This window comes from Falco punctatus (genome assembly GCF_963210335.1).
Source record: "Falco punctatus genome assembly, chromosome: 11".
NCBI lineage: Eukaryota > Metazoa > Chordata > Aves > Falconiformes > Falconidae > Falco > Falco punctatus.
The window spans coordinates 30,299,780-30,326,908 of record NC_137591.1 but is presented as its reverse complement, the minus strand read 5'-3'; the positions used below and the strand labels follow the sequence as shown (position 1 = coordinate 30,326,908).

General features: G+C 44.8%; 1 protein-coding gene across 8 annotated transcripts in view; it reads left to right on the top strand.

The window, feature by feature from the left end:
* RABGAP1L (RAB GTPase activating protein 1 like) overlaps positions 1-27,129 on the top strand; it is a 254,528-nt gene that overhangs the window by 213,598 nt on the left and 13,801 nt on the right. For 5 of the 8 annotated variants that reach the window (XM_080407559.1, XM_080407558.1, XM_080407560.1 and 2 more), the window contains one exon: positions 25,418-25,510. In XM_080407559.1, the coding sequence (XP_080263685.1) occupies positions 25,418-25,510 (93 nt within the window). Of the gene's footprint in view, positions 1-1,993; positions 5,525-25,417; positions 25,511-25,791; positions 26,711-27,129 lie in introns of those variants that run through there. The other 3 variants (XM_080407566.1, XM_080407562.1, XM_080407564.1) reach the window with 3 other exon arrangements.

Sequence of the window (27,129 nt, the reverse complement as noted above, 5' to 3'; positions counted from 1 at the left end):
GCTGCCTTTGCTGCTGGAAAAACACAAACAAGCAAAAAGTCATCCCAACTCTAATGCAGGTTCTTGGCAGACAAGAAGGAGGTTTGTTAAGTAAGGTATTTCTGCCAGGCGGCTGATGTTTGAGGGAAACATGACTGAAGAGGGGAGGTAACTTCTAGTGTCCTTAGAAAGTGATTGTGGCAGTATGGAAAAAAAAATACGGACACAGAAAGTTAAAATGTGGGTTTAATTAATCAAAAATCAGAAGAGAGTTGTGAATTAATTTAAAAGGCTGCAGAAGAATCTGGAATGGACTGAGCTGACTAAATATGTATCTGTACGCTGGCATCCCAGCCGTGCTGCTCTTCCATCTTTTTCAGGTTCGTATGGCTTTTAGAAGTCAAACGGGTGGATTTGGTTTAGGCAGCTTCATGCCCTTGTTTAGCGGTAATTTCAAGTTAATGTAAAACTCGAAATGAAGTGCAAACTTGACCCAAACCTTGTCTAACTGCGTTAATAACCACCTCTTTGAGAACAGAACAAATACACAGTACAGAATTAATGGAGAATATACTTTTATAAATACAGGGAGTGACCTTCAACAGGTTGGGGAGGTAGCAGCTGGCCTGGCCTTCCACCCTCTGTAGATTGAGGGGTGAGGCTGATAGTTTTACTTCTTTTAATAAGCTTTAAAGATCATCTAGGAACTTTGTGGAAGAAAATCCTTATGCAGCAGTTGTTGCATGGGAGCAGGACTAGTTTTTGTGTGGCACGCAGCTGATTAGGGGAGGCTGGGAGAGGGGAGCTGGGGTATTTTCTGCTCCGTTCGTTTTAATCCATAACAAAGCAGATGTATTTATAAGGGTTCCTCCTGCTTTTGCAGTGAGTTTGCTATTTGTGCTTTCCCGTAAGACTGAAGGAGACCTGGGCGATAGTGCTCTCTCTTCCTTTGGGCTTACAGTAAATAATTCAAGAGGCAGAGCTGGCAACAGAAAATGAAGACTTAGAAGTCCTCAGCTTTTCCCTGTGCTGGGCTACACGTTTACCTGGAGGGGGAGCACACGCCGGCATCACTGGTTTGTCTTGAATGCCTCTGCCTCAGCAATTCCAGCCACGCTGGGAGAGAAACCCTCGCTCTGCCCGGCGGGATGACTTTACTGGCTTTAATCTGTAAAAATCAGTTTATAATCTTGCCCACTTTCAAATCAGGAGAATGCGGAGTAGCTGCAAATCGGGAGGATTTACCCCTGTAAGTACATATGCTGAAGCACAGCAAGCCCAGATTTTTCCACACATTTGGAGAATTATTTTAAACGAAACACAGGTGCATACACCCACTTCTTCGGGGCGGGGGGGGTGGGGTGGAAATAGGCCGTGTTATTTGACATTTTCAATTAAAAAAATAAAACTTGGAGAAGCCATAGCGGAACTGCATGTAGATCAGCCTGAGCCTGGCAACTGCTTTTCTCGAAAGGTGTGGGGCATTGCTGCGAGCAACGGCTTGGCGTTCATTTCTCACCTTGCATCCCAAAACACCTCTAAAGGTATTTACCTTCTAATGTCTAAAACTGGAACAGGGTTATGAATAAAAGCGCAGCCTTCTGAAAGGCTGCACCACCACAGCGGTACACGCTTCGCTTCTTATTTCCCTGGGATAAGCAGGCGTGCGAGGGACGGGCAGCTGCTCCCCCACCTTTCACCCCGGCACGGGTGTTTGGGGTGGCCGAGGGTCCGGCACAGCACCAGCGCTGCGGGGCTTTAGTGTGTGGACAGAAGATCGGGGCTCTCCGCCGTTCTCTGGTGGTTGGGAAGCCCTTTGTGGGCGAGGAGAGAATGGAGCTGTGCTTTGGGATTCACAGTGTTTGATGTGTAACCCGGTCTTTTTCACCTGCTGGTTGTGTTTGAAACAGTTCTTACAGGTCATTACTGGGTAAGGCAATTAGGGAAAGAGCTGATACTACCGTTATTCATTCCGATCTGGGCAGGGGGCGGGGGGGGGGGGGGGGAGGGGGGAGGGAACCCCTGTAAACTTATCTTGAAGACTGCCAAATGCCATTCCAAGTGCTCTGAAAGGAGTTTTATGTTTCCTTATCTGAAGACTGCTGTGATCTTCCCAGCTTCATTAATACACGGAAAGCAAATCACAGAAAACGCCTTTGCATTTCAGAAATGTGGTGGCAGGAAGGGAGAGCTTAGCAAGAAGCTGCACATACCTCACATACGTAACACGCTTTCCGTCTATCAGAAGATCCTATCCCCGTCAGATAGCAGCAAGACATTCCTGGGGGTGGAGTGAGAGTGAATTTATCTTGGGAGTGAGCAGGATTTGGCTTTGCTAAACGGGCTGTTTTGCTCAATTCAGGAATTTTCCATTCATCTCTATTATCCACCAGCATATAAATCCCAACAACTGTAATTAGGACTACTTACCTTAATTAGTTAAGTTTTCTGCAGCTCACCTGTCCTTCTGCTGGCTCTCCTTTCTCGGCCTGACTGCTTGGTTGAACCGCTTCTCCAAAAATTCCTGCTTTGGAGGTATGCTTTCAAACCTATGCCATGGAGGGGGCTGCGTTCCTGTTCTTTGAGGGAGGCTACTGCGAGGTAGACGCGGTGTTATACGGAGAAGCGCTATTTGCTTTAAATAAATATGAAGCTGCACTCTGTGGTTTTTATTGTCTTTTGCTAGATTATTCATCACTTCAGCACTCAGAAAGCCTGGCTGAGGGGAAGGCTCTGTGCTGAAATGCTGGGAGGAGTGTGTTGTGTGGCCTGAGAAGGCGGTGAAGGGCATTTCTCTGCTTGCCTCGTCCTTTCCAGTTCCTCTGGCGTGAGCATGCTACCACTGTGTCTGGGTGGACGGATTTGCTTCAGTCGGTTTCATTCAAAAGATTTAGTTTAACTGGTTTGATACCTAAGATGATGTGCGCTGATTCAGGGTACAGCACAGACTGTTATCGCGGATGTAAATTGCAGGTCCATAGGGATCTGTGGGCAGCTCAGCTCCATTAGCTTGAAAAGACAGCTGAAAAACATTCTTTTTAAAGTAAAGATATGCATTAGCCAACATCCAAAATCAGTTATTAGTTCCGGCAATGGCTAGTTAGAACATGCCAAAATTACAAACCCTCTGTAGATATGAAAAAAAAACTGGGGGGGGGGGGGGGGAGGAATGTAGGTTCTGGTCCATAATTCCTTATAAATAGAAATGCCTGATGGTGAAACCAGGGGAGGGATTTGAGTAGCTGCAGCTGGGGAGTGCGTCTGATAATTTGCATTCCCCACCTCCTGCCCTTATTGCAGAATTAAATTGGTCTCTCATTAACATGGGAATGTTTGTTGTTGTACCGCCTGCTCTCTCCCCTGCGCCTGTTCCAACCTAAGGTCGGTCCCTGTTGGGAGCCTCCGGAGCCGGTGCCAGCAGGGAGGGGTTGTGGGAAGGGACTTTCTTTACCTCTTACAACAGGTGCCTTTGTCAGCACACCTCAGAGGCAGCCAAGGAGGAGCCACTCTTAGCCTGACACGTTGAACTTTTGCTACAAGAGCAAATAAAGCCACCCCATGAGGCAGTGGAAGCGAAGAGGAAGCCGTCATTTCAAGGGCTTCGGAAAACCTGGGCAGGATTTAGCACAGCAGGTATGATTTTTGCATAGGTGACACGGAGAGCGATCTCGTGAGCTGGATGTCGGAGCTTCGGGATTGGCATCTAAAGCATTTCTGCTGTGGGAATTAATTGGAAAAAAATTGCAAGCCTTTGAAGAAGAACTTTTAAAAACGCACGATGGGTGCATTTCAAGGAAAAAATACCTTTCTTCTTCCTGCAAGGGTTAAGCATGATCAGAATCTGCTTTATTCTCAAGGATTTAACCTCAAGTGCTGCGTTTTTTGTTTGCCATAAGCCTATTAGAACTCTGTTTCCTAGCAATAACATGTAATTCCCCCCCACCCTTAAGTGAAAGACGTGGTGGGGTTTTAATCCTGTACGCTACAGCTGTTGCTCAAGTTTCCTATTCAACTGCAAATAGCACCTGGTGCTATTTAGATACCTGTGTAATCTTTGATAAGGATACTCCAAAAGCACAGGAAAAACAGAAAAGCAAGGTGGGTCTGACCCTGTTTATTCTGGAAAGCGAGAGTGTAACCATATGCTACCGCCAACTGAACTGGAAATTTCTACCGGATTTGCTGCATCCAGCACATATTCTTTTTGAAGATGGCTGAAATGATTTATGTTTCTTGATCAGGTGTGATTTTCCACCAGGAAGAACTAAAGACTTCCAGAGAAGATAAAAATGCGGTGAACGAGTCTAAGCAGAAGAGGTGAATTTGGTTAGGAGCTTTACCTTGTCTGAGTGTCCTGAAAGGAGTTTCTTTTGGAGTTGTTTTGTTTGTGTTTTCGAATCACTTACTATTTTCTAGATTTTTGTTTGTCGTTTTGAGAATACAGATTTTCAGTTATTTTTTTTCCATTTTTTTCCTTGCACTGCTTTAGATAATGTTACGATAAATGAGTTGGAAAGTGAGGAGCAATTTGGAAGGTACCTATGCTGTTTAGGACACATAGACAAGAGGTACCATGTCACTTCTTGATTAAAAGCAAACCAATCCCCACTTCAAGTTAAAAACCTTCAACTGTGGGAAGTTTTGATTGTGTACGTTGGTTTTATTTCACTTGTGGTGGTGTGAGTTTATTCAGGGAAGAGCTTACAGCCTTCATTACATTTTGCATTGCTGTTTTACCCTCTATGACAAATGGAAACTGAAAAACTTTTTGGAGGGTTGTGATTTGATGCCATCGGTGTCTGCGTGGCACAAAATGCTGTTCAGATCTAGTGAGTGGTTTTAAAGACTTTAAAGAAGAGGTTTAGAAACTTGTGGGAAAATTCCAAGGAATGCCTGAAAGAAATCATCATTACACCCCTCTCCATGAATTTACAAATAAGCCAGAAGAAGCAATTCATTGGAAAGCAAGACTCTGCTAACAAGAATATCAGCTTTTGTGGGAGAAAACCAGATCTAAAGAATAAACAATTGCGACAAAGCTTGAGGAGAACAGAAGTGATTCCAGTCCCGCTGTCAAGCACTGACAGATCTTTTCTTGCTTAATACTAATCTGGTTTGGCTACTGCTTCCTCATCTTGAGCCTCAGACTGCAGTTAAAGCAGGTTCCCTGGCCTTCCCCAAGCTGCAGCCAGTGCCTTTTGCAAGTTGGGTGTTGGGAGGGTGAGCAGGTGTTTCGGCCGCGCTTCCCGTGATACCCAAAGGCGCCCTTGAGAGGAGGACCCCCAGGGGAGCTGGTTTGCTGGGTCATTCTCTGGTGACGCTCCTTCCTCATTAGCTTCTTCAGGTGGGTGTGAGCAACCGACACGGAACTGAGCCAAGGTTCAGCCTTGGATTGTCAACCTGCTCGGGCCGCTAACGGCAGATTGCCAGCAAAATGATGGAAGAAATCTCCATAACGGTGGCTTACGATGCCCATGTTTTTAGCCAACTGTATGATGAAGACTTTCTGGCCAATCTGGTGGCAGTCAGCAAACCCAAATCTGTGGTAGGTGTTGCTCTTGCTCCTTTGCCAATTATGCTTAAAGTTATACTCTATCCAGTGGTTAAGTCCTCCTGCTGGAAGCTATTTGCTGTTTAGTTTCTCTTTTTATTGCTTTTTCAGAAATTTGCTGTCATGCATCAATAAAAATAATTGATGTCAGAAGAGATAAGATTGTTAAAATAAGATCTTTCTGGATAAGATTGTTAAAATAAGATCTTTCTGGGCTACTAAGTTTAGAAGAAGGTGATTTGCTCAGTATGACAACAGTTGAAATAATAGAAATAATAATTAAAGCAGCAAATGACTGAGCTTATCTATCCATGGAATCAGCACTAAATGATATAAACACTTTCTTTGCCTTAGCACATCAGTTACACTGAGCATTTGCCCTGAACTTTTATGCCGAGGATGTGGGGTGTAGGTCACCATCATCACTAAATCTGAGAGAATCTATTCCTTGCATGGCACTGGTGATGTTACACTTTTATATGTTCTCCTGAAATCAGCATAAATATCTGTAAAAACTTTTTAGTTAAATGGCCGCTTCCTTTTTTCATAAATAGCATATGTCTTTGTGTAAATGACACGTACAGTGTGGTCATCTTCTTCCCTCATGGAGATCCCAGCCCCTGTGGGGAGCTGCATTCAAGTCAATAAAGTTAGATTCTGAGGATTGGTGCCAAAGTTCATCTTTGGTCTCAAATTCTACAGATGAGTCCGTGTGGGAGCCAGTCCACCTAGAAGCAGTCAAAGTAAGACTTGGAAAATAAAAGTGCATTTACAGGTGTTGAGATTAACTTGAAGGCAGATACCGTTAAATAATCAGTCTAAATACGAATCAGGCTAATTCTTTGGCCACCCAATGAAGCATTTGTGTTTGCACACTTCGGTCTGTGTATGTGTTTGTGTCCAGGCAGTTCACTAAGCTGTGACGAAGGGAGGTGTTCTCAGAAAAGGAAAAATCTGCTTTATTGCTATCTTGTGTAAAACCTCTCTGCGCACAGTTCCTGCTTGGGTTTTTCTGCCTGTCCACGCTCAGGAAATCTCGGGTGCACGAGCTCCTCTCCTGCGTCTCCCGTTAGGCTGCTGGACTTAATCCAGAGCTCTGCCCAGTCCCTTTTATTATGGTGCCTTTTTCTGTCTCTGGCCTCCTCTACGCTAGAATTTACAAGGCCCGTTAGAATAGTTAAATAATAAATATGGAAATCCAGTGCAGATAAAATTGTTACTTTATTATGACCTGGATGGAGACTGGGCTCCAAAGAGACTTTAACTTCACCGGAGTATTAGGAGTTACGTACTTTTCTCATGCTCGTGTTTTGAAATAGGTAGTATACTTTAGTTAATTTAGATTTTTACTATTTACAATTAGTTAATTGTCCAGGCACAACCTTTCCTCTTCTTCTGCCTTAGCTGATTGCTGGGGCAGCATTTATGATTCTGACTAGAAGCCGAGAGAAGTATCCTTCAGACGGGTAGGGATGCTGCAACAGGACTATCGGGAGCCGGGTGCCCGCGGAGAAGGTCCCACCGGTGGGCTCCGGGAGAGCCCTTCGGATGAGTTTCTTGGAGCAGGTGATGCTGGCAGTGGGGTTTCCTAGATGCCTCCTGTCCTAGATGCTTGTGTGGGCTAGAGCCTGTACTGCAGTAGTTTAAATTAAAATCCTTGTGGTAGGAAAACATTTCATGGATGGCTTACCCTATAATTTCAGTCTTTGGAAAGTGCTACTGAAGCTGGCTGGGTGATGGCCTCTGAAGTTTTGTGTAGCTTTGGAGCAAAAGTACCGGACTTTGCAATATGTATCTCGCCGTTCCTCCGGGTCAGCTGCAAGTGGCTGCAGAAGACAATAACTGGTATCAAGAGCATCACGTTACAGCTCTGGCTGATTTTTGCCGCTCTGAAAATAACACTAAAAAAAAAAAAATTCTCTATGAAGTAACTACTTATCTCCTAGTAAACGGAGATACTTACACGGAACAACCATGGGAGGAAGAGTATCATTATTACTAATATTTATAAGATGTGAATGATTGACTTTAGTTAAATACATGTTCTCACCAACTCTTTTTTTCCTGGAGTATTAACATGTTTCGGTGCATTATGTACTAGTAAATAAGTTAAGAAATGTGGGGTTTGCAGGGTTTACATAGGAAATACTTAACTACCCATTTAAATGGTTTTGAATTGTATTAACTAAGCAAATAATGGTGCAAACAACCTGAGGAGGTTTAAGATGAAGCTTGACAGGATTATAATAGGGTTAGACAGTGCGTGGGAGCCTGCGCTACTAAGGGACGGGACCTGATGACTCAGAAAGTTTCTTTCAGTTCTCTAGTGCTATGTTTAATCATGGGACAAGTTGCCAGCTGGGATAAGTTGGGGCAAATCCCCTCGACTGCCCTGGTCATTCTACCAGATTGCACAAAGGTATGTACTGTACATGAAGTAACATTCTGCAGAAGGAATTTGCAGTGCTTTTGTTTATTCTGAGAGTTCATGTTAATAGCACGTGTATTTTTGCAATCTGGGATTCATCTGTTTGTTTGCAAAATCCAGGCTTCATATAAATTTAAAGGAATTTCTACTATGCTGCTCTGGTTGCAGAGTGAAGTTTCAAAAAAAAAAAAAAAAAAAAAAAAGTTCTTTAAAGGCTTTCATTCTGTTCCGTGGTTTGGATGGCAGGATCGTTATCGCTGTAGTTCCAGAAATCTTGCAACTAGTAACTCATAGTTACTTGGGTAGTGCCATAGCTAGGGCACACAGAGTCTGTCTTGCACAGAGAGCGCCACGTGTTACGACATGAGGTGGCAAAGGGTTAATACCGAAACCAAACCAGGCCCAGCTGGTAGCTGTTGTGGGGTGCTCTTGCTTGAGGGCAGCCTTGCCTAACCTTCTGACACGTCCGTGGTAATGAACTTCGTTAGGAAAATCAGAATTATCCGCTGTTGTCCAGGTCCCGTCAACTCTATTCGTATTTTTCAGTGGCAAATGTGAATTTTTCCGTGGAAGGCGTAGCAGTGGTTTTGTAGCGTTGCTTTGATGCACATAAATAGTAGACAGTGGAACAGTTTGCAGATGATCCGAGATAAGGGGTTTTTAAATATACTCCAAAGCAACGCTGTGTGATAGCAATCCTCCAACATATATTTTAATAAAATTAGTCATATTGCAGTGTGACCATGACACATGGTTGTTTTGCTGTGTGGTCCTGCTTTCGAGATTTCCAGTTATTCTGAAACTGCTTCGTACAGACATGCAAAGAGACCTACAAAAGTGGACTGCTGTGTAGTTTGTGCAAGGACTGCGTAGCTTTACGCTGGGGAATTTCAATTCTCAACTTATCTGCAGAAAACTTGGACCCAAGGGGTTGCAAAAATGGTATGCTAAGTGGTATAATCCTCTTAATCCAGGGTTGAAGGGCATTCTTCTGGAGAGCTTTGCTGTATTCTCATTTGCCTGCCTGCCTGGTGTTTAGCGCTCTGTTCAGGGGAATTAGCAGCCATTTCATACAAGCGATTTGTAGTTACACGCCAGCAGGCTCTGCCGTAATGATTTCTAGGCTCTCAATTTCCCGTCAAAGCCAAACTAAGGAGGTTCAGAGCGGATGGGTGAACTGCAGATGGGGTGAAGAACTAGGTGGCCTGGCAGGAGCACAGGGCATAGCGGTCAGTGGGTTTAGCAGGCGGCTGGGTAAACGTTTCTGGGGTTTATAGTGGGACTGGGACTGTTTAGCATCTTCAGGCCTAGACACCAGAAGAGGATGTGCCCTGTTTTTCAAGTGGCAAAACCTTCATTTTCAGGCGGCAAAATCCAGAGAATAGGTGGTGGACAGACAGAAAGACAGGTCTGCTGATCAGAGGAACCTCAGCAGGGGTGGGCTGGACTTCCTGAGGTTCAGCAAAGGCAAGTGCAAAACCCAGGGCTCCTCCCTGGGCAGAAATAACTGCATAGTCTGTGCAGGCTGGGAACCAAACGTCGATAGTATCAGTGCAAAAAGGGCGTTGGGAGTCATGGTGGGTGGCAACAGGAGCGAGCAGCGTGTGGGGACAAGGGCGGGCTGGCAGCGTGTCGGGTGGGATGCTGATTCCTCCCACCCAGCAGTCCTGAGGCTGCATCTCACACGCTGAGTCCAGGTTTGAGCCCCCCCAGAGGACGGGGTGCCCTGCTTTTGGGTGGGATAGAGTTAATTTTTCTTCTCGGCTGGCACAGTGCTGTGTTTCGGATGTGGTGTGAGAACAATGCTGATAGCACACTGGTGTTGTACTTGTCGTGGGTCATGTTTATATAAGTCAAGGACTTTTCAGTTTCTCAGGCCCTGCCAGCGGGAGGGCTGGAGGGGCACAAGAAATGGGGAGGGGACACGGCCGGGATGGCTGACCCGAACTAGCCGTAGGGGTGCTCCATACCATAGACCATCGTACTCAGTATAGAAACTGGGGGGAGTTGGGTGGGGCCTGGGCATCGGTCAGCAGGTGGGGAGCAGTTGTGCTGTGCGTCACTTGGGGCTTTTTCCCTTCCCTTTGGATTGTGTTCCTCTCCCCTTCTCTCTCCTTGACATTACAATTGTTGTTGTTATCATTGTTATTATATCAATTATTAAATTGTTCTTATCTCAGCCCTCAAGTTTTACCTTTTCCCCAGTTCTCCTCCCCATCCCGCTGCAGGGGGGCAGGGAGGGAGTGGTACTTAGTTTCTGGTGGGGGTTAAACCACAACAAAGGGATATTCAGAGCCCAGGTCTGGCAGAGGAGCCCTGGGAGGGCAGGGGGCTGACTGCAGCAGGGAAGGGTGAAAGGGTTGGGGCAGCTTAGCCTGAAGACCGGAAAGCTCAGGGAAAGTGATCTGATTGCAGTCTCCTGCCACCGAAAAGAAGGTCCTGGAGAGGCTGGAGCCAAACGCCCTTCAGGGGCACACAGTCAGGAGATGAGAAGGAATGGTCTGGATTTCCAGCGAAGCAAATTCTGGCTCAGCGTAAGGGGAAGCAGCGCTGCCCAGGGTGGCCCTGGCTTCTCCATCCTTGGAGAGACTCTCACGAGCAGCATGCTCTGCCTTTGAAGCTATCCCTGCCTGAGCAGGAGGTTGGTCTGTGCCTACTGGAGAGCCCTTCCAGTCTACACTTTTCTAAGTCTCTAACTCTTGCAATGAGGAGGAGCTGACAGCGTTTGAGCTTTTGAAGACTATTTTTCCCTGGGTGGCATTAGTGCTGGCATGCTGCTGCTGTTGCTGCTGCCAAAGAAGCAATAAGGGAGCTTGGGTGGTCGCTATTAGAACTGGCTGTTTTCAGCAGATGGAATCCTTGTCTGCGCCCTTCCCTGCTCTCGGGATGTCCCTAGGAGTGGTCTGGCCTCCGCTTCTTCCTCCTCTGTGGGGCAGGAACAACCAGATTCTGCCCTGATCCTCTCACCTTGTCTTTGGAGCAGAAAAAAAATTCTTTTTTCTGCAGATAAATAAGATACACAGATAATAAAATAACAAATTTTATTTATTAAGCAGGTGATGCAGAAAAAGAAAAGCTCTAATAGTTTTTGTCTTTCCTTTCCTTTGATTGCTCAAGTCCCTTGGCTTTTGTGATTTCACGATGCAGCTGCTCTTCCTTTAACTCTAAAATTTTTAAACATTTTGTGTATTCTACTCTCACTTGTCATCCTTACAGCTTCACAACCTTTTCTGTGATTTCTTTTGCCAGTACAAATCTTGTCTTCCCAAAAATTCAGGTGAGACATGTTTATATGGAATAGCACATGTTATGTTTACTATCACCTAATTTTTTGTTTATAAAAGTTCTACATTTTTATTCTGCTTTAAGGAGTCAGCCCCACAATGTTGTTGTCTTCCCCTGGAAATCATCAAGATTTGAAGTCAGTGAAGGAAACTGCTTATATAAAGTTAATTAAATGGATCGTTGTATCAGACTGTGGTTTGCTTACTACTGTATTTTAGGTTTGCGAGTAGAACTGATGTGCACAAATACTAGTTTGACGGCAATTTTTTCTCAATAAGACTTGGTTGGCACCTTTTGATGTTAAAACTAAACGCATCAAAATGAAATCTCTTCCTTCCTTGGATTTCCCATGTTTTAAAGTCTTGGAGTTCCAGCATATTTAGGAAAACTGCCACAGCTTCTGCAGTGACAGTGTTGAAAGCCCCGTATGTGTCATATAGGAATCCTTGTAGCCTGAGAGGAGGCGATGTCCCCGCAGTGGGTAAGGTCCTGGTCCCTCTCGCTACTAAACCCAGGCTTGATCATGGAGTGGACACCCTGATAAAACTCGCAGAGTGCTTGTTTAACACACATACATCTGGCCCTAAATGTGGAACTCATAAACAGTGAAGAAGCATATGTTTTATATTGTGGTAACCTGTAGCTGGCATGGAATGTTATTCTTATTCATGTTTATTTGACCTTCATCACTCATTTGTTATTCAATATGAAAAGTAATAATCGGTACTAAAATACCTTCAACTATTTATGTTGCATCGCATTTGTTTTCAGCTGTCTTAAACCTTCAATGCACAGCACGTTTTTGCTGCTGCCTGTTATTAAGTGGAGTAGAAACCATCAAAGGTGTAGCCGTAGCCTGTGGTATCTGTGCAGAAAACATGGCATTTGGGGAGTGGGAGGGCAGGAGGGGCAGCTCCCCACTCCGTGAGAAGCCCTCAGGTGCTGCTGCATTGCGCCAAGCACTGGTCTTTGGTATCACACCAGTGCACATCAGCCCAGTGGTTTCCCTGTTTGGCATCCAGGTTCAGTTGCATGGAAATGGGAGAGCTGGTTCATCCTGCCTGTGCCTTCACAGAGATTACATCTTTCAGCTATTGAAGCTTCTCTCTTTCATCCAACTTTATTCCAGTAGCATTTTTTGAAAATTAAGAACTATTAAATGCTGTTCTGGAAAAGCATCCAGCTCTCACTGGGGTGTAACAGGAGGTGGGAAAGGTATCATTTTCCGTGGTAATCTCTCGCTGTTCAAAATCTCGTTTAGATTCTTTCTGGTTTCTGCTTCCCATCTTGGATCCGGCATGTGGTTTTGTGCCCAGGTACAGCATTCTGCACCGTTACTTATTTTATCCCTGTGAAGGTACTTGCATGCCGCAACCAGCTCAGCTGTCCGTGCTGTCTTGTGCAAACTGAGGAGCTTGTGCTCTTAAACCTCCTGCTGCGAGGCATTTACACCCTGCGCAGCGCAGTGGCTCTGCTCCGCATCGTCTTAATTTTTTATTTTTTTCGCCCGACTGCATCTTCCAGGTCCAGATGCAGTATTCCAGTATTGGTCTCACTGGCAATCCAGGATTAAAACTTCCCTAGTCATCTTGCTTTTTCCTATCCTTGTACATACCAGGGCTCCCACTAGCCGTTCTGCCGCAGCCCAACTCCGCGTTTGCTTGCTGCAGCTTCTCCCCATGCCAGCATTTGCTCCCAGCCCCACGCTGTGCTGTGTGGCCTCCTGCGTGGGGCCGGTGCAGCTGCCCTGTGGGGCTGCTGCTATGAATGGCACTGATACAATTAAAAATTAGGAGTGGGGGGAAAAAAAAAAGCATATTTCTGAAGGATTATTTTGGTCCGCTTGCCATCGAGGAGTGAGACAAGAGGGAGAGCCAGGTCAATGGCTGGCTTTCACAGCACGTGCCTCTCATTCCCCCATCCCTGGTTCTTCCCAGAGAGCAGAAAAAATACCAAACTTTTGGAAAAGTCTGAACGGTGTTTTCCTGGGGCTGAGCCCACCTCTTCATGGGATTCGACCCCAGCTGGAGGTCTGTGGCTCTGTGCTGTAGGTAAGCCCTGCGTCCTTTTGGTCCGGAGTCGGCACAGTGGTGTGTTTCATGCGAGTATGCTGTTTCCAGGAAGTCAAATATATGTCTGCAATTTTCTGGCCCTTCTTCTTGTTCTTTACAGCTCTTTCTATCCATGTGTCATCTGCAGATTTTATTAGCAGGACTGTATTTTTCACTTCCAGGCCACTGTACTGTTTGATAGTGCTGGATCTTTTATGAGTCCCAGAAGACAGCCTTTAGAATGTCATTAATCAAAAATGAAAAATGTTATTGAATAATGATTCCCTTTGACAATGGCTTTTTGACTCATTTCCTAAGCTTTTTAATTCATGCTTTAAGGCTATCGGATACTCTTCTGGGGGTTTTGTTGGTTTGGTTTTTTTTTTTTAATAGAACTATCATGTAGTCGTGAAGCCAGTGCTAGAGAAGACTTACAACTGTAAAGTTACTTTTATCAATCAGACCTGTGAATAAAGAATGAAATAGGAACTACAGTTTATAGAATTATGTTGCTGTGGAGCCAGTTCCGTGCCTCAGCTGCACACTCACCAGCTCTGCAGAGCGTGGGTTTCAGCCAAGTCCGCCGGGTGGTTTGATTTGTGATACTTAAATACTGGGAATACAGGATTTTCTTCTGGTCTGCGTGAATCTCTGCTGGTTTAAGCTTAACAAAACTCAAAGAAGAATTTAAATTTTTGTCTTCTGCTTTTAGTTTTAGTTATTTTTTATTTGTTCCAAATTAATATGTTATATTAAGTTTTTGTTAGTTTTCTCTTTTCTTCATGTTTGAAAGCATTCCTTATTGCTGCTCTCTTATTGTCATTGGATCCAGAAGGAATTATTTAAGCAATGTTTCAAATAGACATTTTACAAATAAGAACAGAATCTTTGTGATTAAACATTCAAAAGCAGAACATCTCAGTATTTTGGAGCTTCCTCATTTTCTTCTTAAAAGGAATTTCAGGAAAATTGATACAAGTTTTTCTGGGCACTTGAGAAACTGTGCTTCTGTTAGTGTCACTGTGTTAAAAGCCCATTTGGGAGAAGAAATTTGAAAAAAGTTTCTAGACATTATTGGTTCTATAGATCTTTAGTTTTAATGACCTTGAATGTGTTGGGTATCAGCATGAAGCTTTGCAATTAAAGAAGAGCCAGGTGGTGAGTTACTTTGTAAGGCCATATTTCAACATTTAAACGCAGAAATGGTTAAATTAGAATAAAGAACCCACAGGTGAGGTAGGTCAGGTGTGACTGATACAGCCACTTCGTACCTGTTAGATACAGTAGTCATCATATTAAGATGAGAAAATGAAGTGGGTCAAATGAGACATGTGAAGCTCCTGAACTCTAAGCCTTCAGCTTTCTTCCCTCACTTGCCTTTTCTCGTGGATTGCCATTAATATAACACGTAACACCTGAGTAAAGCTATATACAAACCCAAAAGCTTTGTTGTGTACTCATAGCAAATGCAAAGTTTGCGTATTTATGGGTGTTCTGTCAGTGCCTCCGTGATCGGTAGTCACCAACTTTGAAAGGAGTGCTAAAACTAGATGAAAAGGCAGTTAATCCCTTTTTTCTTAATTTCTAATTACTTAATTACTTTGTAATTTCTTAATTACTAGAAAATGGATTAGAAAGTTTGAGTAGGTGAATGTGGTGGTTAAAAATATTCTGTCTTCATTGCCTACAACTATTTTCATTCTTTTTGAACCCGATTCTTGGAAGAATTTGGCATAAAGATAGTGCTGAGGTTGGAAAAATGTAGTTTGGTGGGTTTTATCTTGTTCAGTTGGTGCTTTCTTGCACCATTCAATACACACATTTTTTTCTTTGTTGCTTCCTTCTAGCTGTGTCAACATGAACTCACAAAGAAAAAAAGCCACCTGTGTTGGCTGGAGTGCTGGTTACGCTGGTCGCTGAGGGTTTAAAGCCGTAGGCTTGTCTTTTGCGCTGAGAAAAATCCAGGTGGCTTGATTTCAGAGTCGTGGGTTAGCTCTGCCAAGACAAAGCTCGGTGTGTATACACAGCGTTGCACTTTTGCTACAAGGTAGACTCACCAAAGTAATCCCCAGTTACGGTACCGTGGTACGAGGTACTATATTTGTTTGTCCTTCACCTTGGAGATCACAGAAGCTGAGTGCTTAGGCAAGAACAAGCACACAGCGATCACCCACACTCAGGTTGAACTTCCAGAGCAGGTCAGGCAATACTGGAACAGGGTAACAGGAATTCAGTTATCCCAGAAGTGGGGGTCTCATTCTTTCCATGGCCAGAGGAATGGGAAATGGAATAGACAGACCTGGGACAGAGAGCTCAGAAAAAAACGGAAGAGAAGGGCCGGCTGGCTTCTCTGCTGCTGGTACCCGGGGGTTGAAAATGGTGGGAGCCAGATGTTGCTGCTAATACTAGCTGGCTTCCTTTTCCACAAGGAGTAGCTGTTCTCCCTCTGTGGGAGCCCTTTCTGTTGTAGACCTCCCTTCAGTGGCAGCAGGGGCTTGGCTTGCCAGCTGCGGCTGGTGGCATGGCCACGCTTCAGCTACTGCCCTCAGCCCCTCCTGCCTGATGCCAGCTTATTGCTTTTGTCGGTGCTTAAGATGCTCGTGGGATTTTCCACGCGAGATGATACAGCAGAAGGTCTCGAGTTCACCAGTAATCGGTTCGCTTGACAGAGTCTCGGCTAGACGTAAAGAATGAGCATCGGTCTCCACGCGGGTGACGTGGCACGCTCAGCCGGCGGTGCTAGCGGTGGGGTGGGACCATAGCTGGGCCAGCGGAGACCACAGAAGGTTGAAAAACCCAAAAAGCAGCCTTGTGTATACAGATGTGCGAATCGGTACGCCTGCTCTGTATCTCTTGGGGCTGACGTGCGGTGCTGCTGCGCGCTCCCATCCCCAGGGGTGCTCCCCAGCAGCCCCTTACTCTACAGGAATGGCTGGCTGGTGTTCCTGAACTGCTGGCCACCCTTCCTCCAGTTACCCGCCAGATCCGTGCCGAGGTGTTTCGCCAGTACCACAGTGACTGAAAGGTGCAAGTATGGCAAAACCTGAAGCCTTATTACAGGCACAGAGGAAATCTCAGCAGGTGAAGGATTAGAGAGAGAACAGAGGAGAGCAAGGATTCATTACTGCACTAAGATGCTGTTCCGTGCCTCAGTGAGCGTTTCTGATACCTTGGAAGTTGGACACCGTCCCACTTGTTTTCAAAATGCTGATCGTCTAATGTGCGGTTTTAAAGAATTTATTTATTTATTTTACTTTGGGGTTTTAGCAGTTGTGTTTATGGAGCTGGGCAAGCAGAAGAAAAGCAGGGCTTTTGAGAAGATGTGATAACAGCATTAGTTGCTGAAATAAAGATAAAAGTATTTTATATAACAAGGGACTGTGGAGCCCTGAATTTAAGTATGTAATGGTTCAGCTGTTATATAGAAAATGTATATATTTTTTGTTAATGGCATAATGCACTGATGGGGAATTGCTCTTAGTAACTTGGGAGTTTGAAATACGTAAAGTAATGAAAGGTGCTTTAGCATCAAGGGCCTCACCACACATCAGAGAAGCCTGATGGTGATTTTAAAGATGCCAATTTAAAGTGTGACAGCAATACAGTTTTCTTGTTGCTGTGACACAGAATTGATCTAAAATAATATTAACACATAGAACGTGTGTTCAAGGAGTACGTGAGGCTCTTTACTGGTGAATATAGCTCTACCTGGCCGTAGGGTTCAGTTATGCTCTAACACCCATCCTCCATCTCAGGAGGGAGAATTTTTTTTTTTTTTAATCTTGTGCTGGGCATGGAGTGTGACAGGAGCCAAGACGTGGCTCGGTAACTCAGCAGTCAGGATCTAGCCTGGCAGACACCGGTCCCAGGTTTCGCCACCCTCCTGGCAGGTTTCAGAAGACACACTCAGCTGGGGGTTTATTAGCTGGAAGCTGTGGACCCTGCGAACTAAATACATTCAACATGCCAGGTTTTACAGCCTTGATAATACCAATATTTTGGACTTGGCTACTGATCGGTTACTAGCCATGTGTCAGTACTTTTCCTTAAGTGTGCTTGTGGGGTAGGTCTGTGTTAGTTCCAGGATAAACAAGGTTGGAAAGTGAACCCGAGGTGGTTTCTTTGCTTAGTGGTGCAAGAAAATCACCGGGGACTTCTGAATTTCTGATGGTGGTGTCCTAGGGATGGTGGAGAAGGCTGCACTTGCCTTCCTGCTCGCCCTTCTCTTCTGCTGCTGTGATGTGCCAAGCAGTACAACCAAAGCTTTAAAATTATTGTGGGCATGGGTTAGATATAAATCAAAATGAATTATGTACCTCTGAATGGGGGGAGCCGAGGGCTGGATTTTTTGTAGTCACTGAGGAGATACAGGAGACCCTTCACACCAAGTCCTGTATACCAAAAGGTGTAAGAAAGACACAAAATCCCTTGGAACTGTTACGTTAGGAGGTACCAACCAATGACTAAATTCTGTGCTGGAAAAACATCTGCTGATCATAGTAACTGTGTTATCCAGAGCAGGGCCTTGTCCCAGGCGGCTGGTCAGTGTCAGTTCCCCAGTTATCTGGTCCTACTCTGTGGCCTCGGGATAGATACGCAGTCTCATTTAGCCTATATAGTCGTTTGTAACAGAGATCTCATTGCTCAGGCATTCTTTGAGTTATGTCGAATAATAAAAATGACCTGTACACAGATATTTTCCATCTAGAATGTTCCAAATATTGGTATCCTTAACCACAGTATTCCTGTTGACCAAAGCCAATTTAAATGCAAAATAGGTGCTTGCTGACAAAGTGGATATAGCTGTTTCCTTTCACGGTGTGCGGCTCAATATTAAAGCCCTTATCTGTACGCGTGAGAGGAAGCACTGTTTGTCTGGCTGAGCTGCTAGACATCAGCTGCAAGGATAGAAAATAATCAGCCGTTTCCAAGCACTGCTTTTAAGCCACTCGGGGTGTCTCTTTTTCGCTAAAACAAATAGAGTTGAAGTGGATAATAAGCCCTCCATATCTCAAAGTGAAAATGAATTTTTGAATGCTGAAAACCGTTTTGAGGATCTGAAAAGGAGCGTTTTGAAGAATCTGTGCTGCAAGGCAGAACATCCTCTCCTTGAGCCTTTTTTGTTGTTTTTTTTTTTCCCCGATGCAGATTCCCCTGCAGTCAATAGATGCGCGTCTCGAACATGAGCACTGTGGTGAGTGCAGAAGTACACACCGCTGTTTAGAGCTACAGTCCAGGGAATTTGAATTTTGTTCTGTTTCCTGAGTTGCTGCTGGATTGCTGTACAGTGAGGCTGATTGAGGTCCTTTCGGTCTCCGCTTACTCTTTAAACTTGGTTAGCTGCATTGCTAGCTGAGCCTAACTAAGCAGATATTTCAAACAGTGGGGCTATGGAAAAATAATGGGGTTTGCCAGGTTCAGCAGGTTTCGATGAACGGAAATACATTGTAGAGATTAAAAACTGACAGAAGGATCTGGTGTTGGAAACCATCCAGCATCACTGGCTGCGTGGCTGCTGCCGTTCTGAATCACAGTAGAGCGTGCAGGTATGCTATAGATTTTGCAACCTGCCTTTACCTTCTTCTTGTAAATTCCTGTGGGTGTCTAAATTGCAGTTGAGATCTTTTGATAATGGACTTACGTGGAAGAATTAAATAAAAATAAAAATTCACAGCAAAGCTGGTTTCCTTTGCCTCCAGCCAGCTTTCAGATTGGATTTGTGTTATCCTGAAGACTTTCTTCAGGAGGTCTTACACCTACAGAGCTGGCAATGAGGTGACTTGCAGAGGGGAGAAGACTCTCCCCCTACAAGGAAAGAATACTTAGGTGTGCTGGTGTGGAGCAATCTGCTTTGCTGAAGTGAAAAGAGCATTTCTGTTAGTTCTTTTTTCCAAATGTGAGGTGGAAGAGAGATGCTGTTCCGTGCAGGCACTCAGACAGGCACGCACTGGGCAGACGATCTCTCCAACACAATATACATTTCCAAGGAATTTGAGGGAACATCTTCCTGCCAACATAGATGGTAAAATAGCATCTGACATTTGGGGCTTTTATTGTGCTGAGTGCAGCATGCGAGCTCAAGGGAAATAACGGCACCATGGACCCACCTGTATCCACGGCGCTGAGAGGTGGCTCGTCAGCCCCAGCACGGCAGTTTGTGCTGCAGGCTTGCCCGGAGCCAGGCTGCAGTGAGGACCCTGCTGGAGTCAGATGATGTCTGAGAGGCTGCTTCACAAAACTTACCGCTCACCTCGCCCCAAAACCAGGGGTTAGATGTTTAATGAGATTTAAGGTGTGGTTTAGAGTGGGGGATGTCTGGATCCTGACTGCGATGCTGCAGCTAGGTGAAACACTGATGAGGGCTGTTCCACTTGATTCAAACCTGCGGTGAAACAGCTTGTGATCAGCAAGCCCTTCACCGCACGGTGACAGAAAGAGAAATGGGAATTCTTCAAGCTATGCTACAGCTTGTGAATTTTCTTTAGGTAGCAGCTGATTTTAATCCCTGCATTTTTTTCTGCAGATTTTCTTCTCTGCGGACTACCCATCACCAAGAGAGGTTTGTGAGGAATTAAGATTTCCCCTTTTTCCTCCCAGATCTCATGCTTGTGGCTAATACCTCATTGGAGGTACAGTTGTTCGGGTTGTATGGCATAATACCTAAATATGACATCCCGCTCACCCCCTTTAAAGTCTAATCCAAGAGACGAGTCTGTTGTGTCAACATGTTACTGTGGGTTTTGTTCTTTCTTTTTCATTCCTGCATCTCTCAAAAAGAAAAATGAATTGCTTACCAACTTCTGGATTTTACTCCCAGTGACCGATATCACAGGATACTTCATCATGCCTTTGGGCAACCACTTTTTAGGAAAAGGAGGATACAGTTACCCATAGCAATGACTGCACAGAGCAGCAGAGCACTGAGTCAGTTTCTTCGTATGCTTTTGTTACATTAAAGCCTTAATTTGGCCTAATTAAGTGTTTAAATGGAGCTATATTATCCTTCTTTGAACCTGATTTAGTTGTCTTTTAAATGTGGAGTATTAACTGGAACAAAACGATACACCTTTTGAGTGTGAACTAAGATGATGCGTGGGATCTGAAATTGTTGCTAACCTGCTGAGGTTCCGTTTAAAGCTCACTGCCTTCACAGGACACACTTCACAGAGCCAAGTGTAATTTTGAAATTCACTTGCTTTTAGCGTTGTTTTAAATCAGTGTGAAGACACCTAAGTACGCACAAGCATAACTTGGGTCTCCTCAAGAGGGGCAGACGTGGCAGGGGTTTAGTGAGAGCCTCTTGCAGCCGGGGCTCCTGGCTGTGTGCAAGGGCTGAGCTGAGCCTGAGTGAGCTGGAGCTGGTCCTCTCGCCTCTGAGCCGGGCTCTTGGGCATCACACGTGCTTGGAAATGGTCCTGCTTTGCAGCAGTGAGAAGAGTCTGGGCTTATCATGGGGACTGCAGCCTGGGGGTGGGGGTGGGGTGGTGGATGAATAAAAGAGAAGCTGGGCTGCAGCCAGTGGCTGTGGCTGCTGTAGGTGCTCGCCCAAAGCAAGCTTGGCAGTCTCCTGCATCGGTCACCAGCACACAGTGCAACCCTGCCTTTGGAGGGATGCAGGTCCCTCACCTCAGTCTTGAAACACCAAGCAAATCCATCACCAGTGAAAAAGAAAATTAAGTCACCTTCTTCAAAGAATGGGAAAGGAAAGCATTGCGTGTTTGGCTAATTGGTTTTTTTCTTTTTTTTTTTTTAACTTGCACATTGAGGTGAGAGCTACAGAGGAAAATGTACAGAGTGCAGAGATCACAGAATGCTGGCTACATTGTTGGTGTGGTGGTACAGTATATTTTTGGAGTGTTTATGCAGTGCTAGATAGAGACGTGGGAATCTGGGAGATACTGTGTTCAGCCTGTCATTGTGGCAGTGCTGGAAATCAGAAATCAGGTAATAGGATTTTCCTGTCTGGATCAGCCCCTGGCTGTCTTCAGTATGTTCAGGAAATCACTTTACATCTCTGCTTCCATTTCCTTGGCTGTCAAATGAACATAATGATAACTGCCTCCTCTGAGTGCTCATGCTTCATTACAGCAATAAAACATTTGGGGGGAAGGAGTCATAGGTGTGTGATTTATTAATCCAGCAAGGTCAGGCTGAACTGTCTGTAAACAGCGAAAGAAATTGCAAAACGAGGGAGAGGTCTCCTGGAGCTGGGCGGCTGCCCGTGCGCAGGGCTGCAAGGGAAGGTGGAGCAGATCTTCCCAGCCCTGTCTGAGCAGGGGGGCAGCTAAAAACAAAGTAGGTTTGTTTCTCACCTGCCACGTTATCCTCTCACTGCAGCGCGTCCTTTGCACGTTCACTGTAGTAGCCTGTTGGGTTTTTTCAGGAAGAGGTTTTGCTTGTTCAGTTCTTCCGCGTGGATGTTTTATTAAGATGCCCTGCATGGCTTTTTCTCTGTGTACGACTAGTTGTGACATGATTTTGTGCTTGAACGTAATAAAATAAAATGAGTCAAGGAGATAAGATACTGAGATAAACAGATGAGAAATGTTTGTAAACCGTAAGAGTCTCCTAAATTTGATAACCATCAGTTCTAACCAATATACCCAACGGTGCTAAAGAAAGAAGAAATCAATACTGCAGAAGCTTTTACAGAAAATTTATGAGCACACTCTGTGCAGGATCAGTCCATGAAGATTGAAGCATAGCTAGCACTATGCACTTATGAAGGGGCTTACAGAGAAGTCCCTTGTTGAATTCACAAACTGTTCCAGGGAATTAAATTGGGGAATACGGAAATGGGCTTTTAAATTTATTTATTTATTTATTTATTAGTGTATACTCAGAAGAAGAAATTGCTGGAATAAATTATCAAGCTCCTTTGAGTAATGTAGCCAAATAGACAGTAACAGTGAAGCATAGTCCCTGCCAAAGTCATTAAGCATATCTGTTCAGGTATCTATTTTATAAGTGGATTAGTATGGACTGGTTTCCTAACAGGAATTTCTCCCCCCCTCCCCGCAACTCCTTAAGACAGACTTTCCCTGTGTTTAGGTAACTGCTTTCCAATTAAGGCAAAGTTGTAGCATAAATAGATGTGAACACGCCTAAGTCACGATACCCTTTCAAAAAGCACAGAAGCAGTTTTCTGTGTTGCAACACGATGCTTACACCTTGGTGCTTACACCTTTCATGATTTGATCCCCGATTCCGGTACGATTTACTGTCAGTATTGCTAAGACAGTGTTGCCATGCTGTTTGCTTGTTGAAGAACGTGCCAGGCACGTGAACCTCCCGTCATCCCAAGCCATGGATAGCTGTGGTAGTGGTGAGGGAGGGAGCTTATCCCACACGCAGCCACTGAGGACCCATGTGTCGTCCTCCTCACAGCTATGAATTAGAATTTAAGAAAGTAAAGGAGAACATGTAGGTAAGAAGGGTTGGAGGGATGAATTACCAGGTGTTAAGAAATGGTTGTGAATTGTCAGTGAGTGGAAACAGGGGCTGTGAAGGTGGTGGAGAGCAGAGTTAAATGAAGCAGCTGACTCTTGTTCTCCCCTGCTCATCATACGGTCTTTGATGTGATGTGTTCAGATTAGCTTCTGGTATTGTCGAGGCAGATGATGAAATGCCAAACAGACTCTGTGCAAGTTAAGTTCTGCCTCATCTTGATACAGAACGCAAGGTGAAACCAGAGGAATAAGGCTGCTCTGAGGCAGCTTAAAAAAAATCAATATTTAATGAACGGGCAAGGAGAGCTGCACACCAGTGGCTCGGCCTGGTGAGGGACAGCTGTGGCACAGCGCTCAGCGGAGGCACGGGGGTCATAGCAGTGCTGTATCCCTTTTGCTCTCTTGGTAAGAGTTGCTTACTCAGATTATTACCTTTCGGCTGTAGTATGCCTGGATACCCTGGACTGCAGATTCTTGTTCACAAGTCATTTAAGCGAATCTCGTAGCTAAAGCAAAAAGGAGGGTGCTGCTGCCGGCAGCTGTAAAGGTGAAGGCGTTGGTGGGTCCCTGCGATGGTCAGAGGAGGCAGTCCCCAGCACCCAGTGCCAGGCTGAGGGGTGCAGCAGCGCGCACATGACACGGGGGGGTTCCCCTGTGCTTGGGGGAATTGCTGGGGGGAAGAGGATTGGGACTGGGTAACTACCTTTGCTTTCCACTCTTTTCTCACTACACCAAAACAATCATGTTTCCCGCTCCTTCAGAGGACGGGGTTCTTACTGAAGTCCTCGTGCAGCTCGCTCTGTGTAATGAGACTTAGTTCTTATGTGTACTTTAAAGTCTTTAGTGAAAAGCATCAAGAATCAGGAAAACGTTTGGTTGAACAGGTCATCTTCTAAGTTACACCTATGTTGCACCTTTTTGCCATACTGTGCCACAGTGTCTCCCTCATCTTTATCTTCCTTTTCTGCTGGTCGCGTACTGGAGCACAAAACTCCACAGCAGCACAGGACTAGGTTTGGAGGTCGTCCTCTAACACCCCAACCTGGGAACCTTGATCCGGTTCTCCAAATGAGATCCCAGTAAGCATCATGGAAGGAAGGAATTGATCAGGCTTCGGATGTGTGACTGGTTCACTTCATTTAGAACACTGCTTTGAGATGATTTCTTGCTCTTGAATATTAAGTAACCTGAACAGTTTCAAGTTGGAGCTAAGACCAGACGGGCTGGGCTTGCATCTTGAATGTCGTTCAGTTGAAACATAAAAAAGCATCTCTGATTTAGTCATTTTCCTTTCGTTGTGGTTTGCACTGTTAAGTGTCATGGAATCGAAATTGTTTTGTATGTTTATCCAAGTTGCTTCATGTTCTCATGTTTACCCTTTCTCTTTGCTTTCTTTAGGGGGCTTGGTTTAAGATTTCATCAGGAATTGTGGGCGTTAGTGACCTCTGTGCACAGTGCTTTGCAGACCGTGGGTTTCACGTTTTCTAACCGTACCTCCCAGAAGCTTCTGCAGCAACACTGAGCACTTCCTCGGCCCCTTCCTGTGCTACAGAGGAAGGAGGTACTGGGCCGAAAACCAGTAAAGGGAAACATAAGCCAAAACTGCATGTAGACATGTATCTCTGCTCATTGGCAGGAGTTTTTTGCCCTAAGGCAAGGTGACAGTGGCATGTCCTCACACCAGGAGTGAGCTAGACACTATCAATATATGCAAGAAGAGCAGATACCTGCAGGACAGATCCAGGAAAAGCGTATGTTTACGAATGATGATGGTACATGGCGGTAGGGATCTCTCTGGCTGCCAGCAGATGACTCGACACTCAGCAGGGCCAGCGTCTTGTGTGCGCTGGGGTAGAGCAATGCCATCAAAGGTCCCCAGAGAGAGATGGGATCACTCACACAGCACTGTGTATCCAATTAAAAGGTGAAAGTAAAGCAGAGGATCTTGGTGCTTTGTTTAAAAGAACACAGGTGTTCTTGGTGTGCCTTGGTTTAAGTTGAAGCTGTGTTTCCCAGAATCGAGCGGTCTGGAATTTGACCTTTCTGCATGGCTGTTTACTGAATTTGCTTGTGATTTGTATGTGGTTGCCTCACTGTTTCCCTGCTGCAGCTGGAGCCAGCACTGCAGCGTCTCCACCTTTGCCAAGCAGAGTCTGATGGCAGACTTCAGGAGGGCATTGGTCACATTAGACATTAATACTCTTTCAGCAATAAAATCCATTTCTCGGCTCTCCCCCAGGGAATTGTCCGCTTCTTTTGTATGAACACTCCTTTCTTCTAACCTCACTTTTAACATTTTTCTTGCTAAGGCATTGTTTTGGTGAATCATATGTACCACAGCATATTTTCCTCTTGCTCTCTTGCTCGCTGTTCATGCCTTTTTTTCTTCTTGTTACTCTTACCAAAATGGCTCTGCATCACTCTTGTTTTCCTTTTTTTTTCCTTATTTGAGTAACAGCAGTAGGCACAGAAAGATTTCTGTCGATGTGAACTGTACTGGGAAGTGTTTGACATGGCATGCTGAGGAGGGAAGGCGGGGGCAATGGGGAGTGACCGTACTCAGCAGCAGCTTTCCAGCACTTCCTTGGCTTCCTCTTTGCAAGGAGAGTTTTCAGACAGCCTTTCTGGTGTTCCTCTAACCTTTAAATGCATGTTTTCCAAATCTGTTCCACAGGTGCCCACAAAAAAGCTGAAGAAATATGAGAGAGAGTACCAAACAATGCGAGAGAGTCAGCTGCAGCAGGAAGACCCTATGGACAGATACAAGGTACGGGGAGATGCTATGTGGGAACCTGTTTCATTGCCCGAGTCCCATGGGGAGTGACCCGGTTCCGGCGGTGAAGCAGAGGTGCGGGTACTGCGCTCACCTCTCTGGGATATGCTGGTGCAGACCGTAGGGAAGTTAGGTGGCAGGTGAAACTCGTCCCCTTTCTTGAACAAGCACTTGGAACTCTTGGATTTAGTGTTTTTTCCATGAATATTTCAATCACAATTTGCAACTCTCAAGACGTCTGCAAGTAGCCACATATAATATTTTTCTTCTTTCAGTTTATATGTTTGTAGGTAACTCTCCTGCTGTTGCACTTTTACGGGAGATCTTCATGAGACGCAGAAACAAAGGGTGATTCTCAGCTACAGACACAAAAAGGAGAAAATACACATTGTTCTAGCCCAAGCTGTGTGCAGTGGCATCCACAGAGACTTTTGGAAGATGAACTCTTCCTTGACTGATGCGATCCTTGCTATTCGGCTCTGTTTATACCAAACATTAGTCGGTTTTTGTTAGCATAGTGACTAGTACAGTGGGACCCAGAGCTCTCCTGGGGTCCCAATGTACTACTGCAATAGAATAAGTAGTAAAAAATATCCTGCTTTAAAGCAGCAGATAAATAAAGGTTCACTTATTAATACAATAGCTTGATAGTTCACTGAAAAAGAATAGTTCTTTAATTTTGGGTCCACATTGCTTATCTTTCCAATGTATTTGCTTTTATTGTCATAGCTGCATTCTGTTGCCATAGATTTTTGTGTAGTGGAGGCTCTGCCCCTAGGCATAGATTTCACTTAGAGTTCAGGATCCATTTATTGCTTACCCTGTTTTGAAAAACTGAGTTTTCTTTAGGTGAAGCTGCCAGAGATGAAGCACTTTACTGCCCGTTGCCCGGTTAGCTGGGAACTGACATTGCTTACATGTACCAGTACTGTTTTCCTGCTGTACTTCATTGTGCCTTAATATGTTAAGTGACATTGCAGTTGGTGCAGGGTCTGCCAGGAGTGTGGAGCAGTAAATAATCATACAGGGTGCAACAGCTTTATGTGGTCTGTGAATATAAGGTAAGTGCACCATGTTCAGAAAACCACAGTATGAAAATCTGTAATGAAAGACGATGCTGTAATTCATAAATGTGACAAGACAGTTACAGGTACAGAGAAAGTAAAACTGACTTTTTTTTAAAAAAAAAAAAAAGCATTTACCTGTGAAAAATTGTGTTTGGAGTGTAGTTCTTTTGATGTTAAAGGGTGTAGATTTTATTGTTTGTGAGAACTGGGACTGCTGTAGCAGCTGAGAGCCAGTAGTATGACCTATTTAGAAAAAAACACAACATGCTGATGATTAACTTCCGACTAAGTATTTTTCCAGCGGTTCACTTGCAGTACTGTGGAATTAAAATAATACTTAGAAAACAAATAAGGGTTCTTTAAAGCTCTGTGGAAGCATATTAAATAGTTAATCTTGGGTGGTGGACAGTGAATAACATTATCCCCAAGCTGCAGATGAGGATGCAGAAAGTGACTCTTTGGCCACTGTTTATGTGAGTCACTGTCACAGTCAAGATCACACCTGGGGTTTTGGTTTGCACTTTTGAAACTTGCTGCGTGATTATT